The sequence below is a fragment of the Colobus angolensis genome, unplaced genomic scaffold (genome assembly GCF_000951035.1).
Source record: "Colobus angolensis palliatus isolate OR3802 unplaced genomic scaffold, Cang.pa_1.0 Scaffold6, whole genome shotgun sequence".
In the NCBI taxonomy this organism is placed as follows: domain Eukaryota; kingdom Metazoa; phylum Chordata; class Mammalia; order Primates; family Cercopithecidae; genus Colobus; species Colobus angolensis.
Genome location: NW_012119598.1, coordinates 25,598,205 through 25,603,730, shown reverse-complemented (window position 1 = coordinate 25,603,730; position 5,526 = coordinate 25,598,205). Strand labels below are relative to the sequence as shown.

Below are 5,526 nucleotides of genomic sequence, written 5' to 3'. Positions count from 1 at the left end.
ATCCCAGTTTCTAGGGAGGCTGAGGCAGGAGAATTGCTTGAACCCAGGAGGCGGAGGTTGCAGTGAGTTGAGATCGTGCCACTGCACTCCAGCCTGGCGACAGAACGATAACTCTTTCTACCCATGCTGGTCCCAGCCTCTTGGGCTATAACTCTACTGTCCCTCAGCATAAGTTGGGGGGTATGATTTCACTATCCTAATTGCCTGTCCTAAGTGATCTTACTTGCTGAAAGGGACTAATGTTCTATTGTTTAGCACTTCTAAAAACTCATTTCCTTTACACAAGTTCAGTATTTTGGACAGGAAACAGTAGCTTTGTTGATTATGCTATGTGTCCTTACTTTCTGTAATGATTCTGTTATTTCAGGGTTCCATGTCCTTTATCTACAAGGCTTTGGAAAGGAACGTAAGGACAATGTTCATAGGTGGCTCTCAGTTGTCACAGAAGCACATCTCCAGCCCCTTAGCATCTTACTTCTTGTCATTTCCTTATGCGAGGCTTGGCTGGTACGTATAAGTTTATCTAACCTGTGAATGTTTTCTGCAGTATTAATTTTATTCAGTCATTCTACAACTGTTTTATTTTATTTTCGAAACAGAGTCTCACTTTGTCACCCATACTGGAGTGCAGGGGCTTGATCTTGGCTCACTGCAACCTCTGCCTCCCAGGTTCAAGTGATTCTCTGCCTCAGCTTCCCAGTAGCTGGGATTTACAGGTGCTTGCCACCATACCTGGCTAATTTTTATATTTTTAGTGGAGACAAGGTATCACCATGTTGGCCAGGCTGATCTTGAACTTCCAGACCTAAGTGATTCTCCTGCCTCAGCCTCCCAAAGTCCTGGGATTACAGGCATGAGCCACTGTGCCCAGCCCTTTGCAACTGTTTTAAATGGTGCTTGTTAGCACCTTGTTTGTCAATCAATTCATCATCAACAAAAGCATTAATTTATTTGATTAAAATTTTTTTTTTTCTGTACTAGAGATGAGGTCTTGCTATGTTGCCTAGGCTGGTCTCAAACTCCTGGGCTCAAGCAATCCACCTGCCTCAGCCTCCCAAAATGCTGGGATTACAAGCATGAGTCACTGCACCTGACAAAAGCATTAATTTAATGGTTAAGTTATTGTAACAATGAAATGATCTCCTTACACTTGGTCAAATATGTTTAAATACAAGGAACTTTTGGTTTCCTAAATAATCACAACAATAAAGGATTATTTCATGGAATTTTTGTAAAGCTCTGATGTTCTTGGAGATATATTCTTACAGATTTCTTTTGTAATCTAATAACATTAGAAGGTTGTAAGCAGATAGCTGTTATAGTGATTTAAATATTGTAACTTCATATGGTAAAAGCTGGTATACCATGACAGTTTTATAAAGAGAAAGTTAGGAATTCCTCTGATTTTAAAATTCAACCAAAACTAAGCCCCGCAAAATAAATAAATAAAAACAAAACAAAACAAAACAACAAGAACATACAAAACTAAGCCCAAGTATATAAAAGTGACCATTTTCTGGAAGTTTGGATGAAAGCTTTTTTTAAAAAAATCACACTCCTTAATTCCAAAGGGCATCGCATTTCCTTGGCACAATTTCCTGACTGTCCTTCCTTTCGGGGCCTCTGTGCATTTAGCTCTAGTGCAGGAGACTGGGAGGTGAATGCTGTCTTTACTGTTCATTCACTTGTGTGTAATGGCTCTTCTTGGCCACCTCCCTGAAAGATCCAAAAGGCCTCCTGCTGGGCTGGCAACTACACAAGCACAACCAGCCACAGGGGCATCCCTAGGGCCATTACTGGCCAGCATTGAGCCTCCAAAGTACAGAGAACAGCAGTGGATCCACTGGAGTGTCTGCCCCTCCCACCAGGTATCACAGCCTTAAACAACTGCTCTTGCCTTTTTCCTTTGTTCTGCCATTTGTTCTGATTTCGGCTTACTGGAACCTCCGCCTCCCGGGTTCAAGCGATTCTTCTGCCTCAGCCTCCAGAGTAGCTGCGATTACAGGTGCCTGCCCCCATACCCAGCTAATTTTTGTATATTTAATAGAGACGGGGTTTCACCATCTTGGCCAGGCTGGTCTCGAACTCCTGACCTCAGATGATCCACCACCTCGGCCTCCCAAAGTGCTGGGATTACAGGCATGAGCCACCACGCCCAGCCTGCCATTTATTCTTTATGTGGCAGTAAGAACTAGAATACACAAATGACTTTTGGTCTTTCCAGCCGTAGTAGTGACACTTGAACCTTTGACTCGGTTTATCCAGCTCTATAGCTGGTGGCTTGTGGAATCTCATCTAAACTACTAAATATGTTGAACACTTGATTTCTTGATTTGGCCCACTACCAGGTGCCTGTGTGGCTATGGTAGAAACATAGTCTATTTCACACAAGCTTGTCTTTGGTCAAGTAACACACTGAAATGAGTTGAGCAGATCAGAAAGTGGCCTGAGCCATTGGCTGGAGGGACTTGGCTGGACACGAATTTCCTCTTTACTCTCAGGCAAGCCCTGGTTTTGTGTATAAGACAGGAAGCTTCATGAGGATACTTTTCATCCTCTCAGATTATGTGGTCCAAAAATGCTTAGAGGCCTTGATTTGTCCATTTTTATTTTTCCCCTTGAAGAATGAGACTGAATTTCTCAAACAATACAATGTCAGAAGTGAATGTTCACAACAGTCACGCAGGGTAGAAAAGTCAGTGAGAGAAAGTGAACGGACTGGGCTCGAGAAAGGAAAGAAGCAGGCGACAGCTTTACCCCTAGTGCTCAGTGCATACCATGGTGGGTTCCTTCACTTCCCTAAGGGCAATGACCTCAGCTGACCTCAACCAGGATGGGTACGGCGACCTCGTGGTGGGCGCACCAGGCTATAGCCGCCCTGGCCGCATCCACACTGGGCGCGTGTACCTCATCTACGGCAATGAACTGGGTGTGCCGCCTGTTGACCTGGACCTGGACAAGGAGGCCCACAGGATCCTTGAAGGTTTCCAGGTGAGACACCATCTCATTCTTTCTCTTCCAGTGGTCAATAGCCACTTCTTACATTTTGTGGCAGATTCTCCAGGATGAGTAACTGATAACAAGAATAATTACAGTAACAAACAGCTGATGGTGTACATTTGTGAAGCACTTTTTATTTTTAAAACCATGTTTACATCATTTATTTTATTCTATCATTAGTCTAATACCTTCCAAAAACACACATGCTATTGAGAACTGCTTTGAGTGGCCAGTTGGGATGTGATTTCTTGATAATATAATTGATAATATAAAACCTCTTTATACACACACACACACATGAAATGTATGTATTTATAAAACTTTATAAATATTTTATTTTAATTAGTTTATTTATTTGAGATGGAGTCTCTCGCTCTGTCACCCAGGCTGGAGTGCAGAGGCGCAATTTCTGTTCACTGCAACCTCCGCCTCCTGGGTTCAAGTAATTTTCCTGCCTCAGCCTCCCGAGTAGCTGGAACTACAGGTGCACACCACCATGCCTGGCTAATTTTTTAATTTTTAGTAGAGATGCAAGTTCTCCATGTTGGGCAGGCTGGTCTCAAACTCCTGATCTCAGGTAATGCACCTGCCTAGGCCTCCCAAAGTGTTGGGATTACAGGCGTGAGCCACCGTGCCTGGCCAGAATTTTAGATTCACAGAAAAGGTATAAAAACAGTACAGAGAGTTCCCATGTACTGTTTACTCATTTTCCCCTATGTTAACATCTTACAAAATCGTGGTATACTTGTCAAAAATTAAGAATAAAAACAACATTGGTACATCACAACTAACTAAACGCCAGACTTTCTTTAGATTTCATTCTTTTGTCCTAAGTGGCTATTCATCACCTGAAAACACCTGCAGTGACTACAGACATTGGTCATGGAGTCCAAGCATTAATTCCTCCATAGAGCGCTAGGGTCCTGGAAAGTTTTTCTAACATCAGAGGCTTTAGTTTTTGTAACAGCAATAAGTGTGGCGGGGGGGCAGGGGGACGGGGTAGACAGAGCCCTGCTACTAGTCATCGACGAGTGTGGGGCTTTTGGTGACACTGTCCTGGCACTGCATTCTCTGAGTGTCAAGCGCCAGAGGGGGAAGGAACCCTAGACTTCCGGTCGGATCGTCGCGGTTCTTGTTCTGGGCAAGCCACTTACCCTTTTGCTGTGAAGTTAATCCTGTGAAGAGAAAATAAGATGGCACACCTGAACATGCTTTTTTTTTTTTTTTTTTGAGATGGAGTCTCACTCTGTTGTCTAGACTGGAGTGCAGTGGCATGATCTTGGCTCACTGCAGCCTCTGCCTTCCGGGTTTAAGTTATTCTCCCATCTCAGCATCCCAAGTAGCTAGGACTACAGGCATGCACCGCCATGCCTGGCTAATTTTTGTATTTTTAGTGGAGACAGGGTTTCACCATATTGGTAAGGCTGGTCTGGAACTCTTGACCTCAGGTGATCCATCCGCCTCAGCCTCCCAAAGTTCTGGGATTATAGGTGTGAGCCACTGTACCCAGCCATGAACACGCTTTCAAAAGTAAGAAGTACAGTGGTTTATGATCTAGTTTAGGCTCTGATGAAAGGAGCTCTGAATCCAACAGTCACAAATAAGGTGACTGGCCAGTGTATAAGGTCACAGTCCCAGAGGGACAGCATTTTTAAGAGCCTTCTGACACCACATGAAAAATTTCCAAAAGACATCTATCTAATCCTGTTGCTTCTTCTCTACAAAGCCTTTCCCCGTCAGACTGTTGTGTAAAGTATAAACCTTTGGGTGCATATAGACAGGGAATAAGAGAGGAAACTGCTTCCTGTGGCTGCTAAAATCTCTCAAATACCACTTGGGTGAGAAAGGAAGTGGCTCCATGCTCTCCTCCCCCAGTGACCTTTGATAATTTCAAAGATGGCAAGATATAGGCATGGACGAGGGATGGGAATCCTGCCCTCAGGCCCTGACTGCAATGAGCATCTCCCTGTCCTCATTGATACAATGAAGGTTTATGATAGATATCTCAAGGCGTGGCCTGCTTTAAAATTCTGTGCTCCTCTAGGAATGATTGGCTGGCCCATAGGAGGGCTGAATGGTGCAGCTGATGGTGATGAAATGAACCAGTCCTCTGTGGGCAGAGCCCTGAGTTATTGGTTCCCACCCTGCCCTAGTGTGTTTTGTGTCCCCAAGCAACCTTTTCTTGTTTATCAAGTTTCTGCCTTATAGAAAGGGGCAATGCTTATAGATGCCACTGCACAGGGGTGTGGAGAGATTACCCAATAAATAATGGACGTGGGTCCTGCAACATGTGTGTTATGTGGCAAGCACCACTGTGTGAAAGGCCATTTATTGTTACGTAAGTTGTGAAAGAACTGGAGAACCTGGCCCGGCGCTGTGGCTCGTGCCTATAATCCCGGCACTTTGGGAGGCCAATGCGGGCAGATCATGAGGTCAAGAGATCGAGACCAGCCTGACTAACGTGGTGAAACCCCGTCTCTACTAAAAATACAAAATTAGCCAGGCGTGGTGGCACATGCCTGTAAA

At 44.4% G+C, this 5,526-nt stretch overlaps 1 protein-coding gene across 1 annotated transcript in view; it reads left to right on the top strand.

Annotated features, from left to right (window-relative positions):
• GPLD1 (glycosylphosphatidylinositol specific phospholipase D1) overlaps window positions 1-5,526 on the top strand; it is a 64,846-nt gene that overhangs the window by 37,830 nt on the left and 21,490 nt on the right. The window contains exons 13-14 of the mRNA XM_011962780.1: window positions 368-507; window positions 2,805-2,991. Of these exons, the coding sequence (XP_011818170.1) occupies window positions 368-507; window positions 2,805-2,991 (327 nt within the window). The remainder of the gene's footprint in view (window positions 1-367; window positions 508-2,804; window positions 2,992-5,526) is intronic.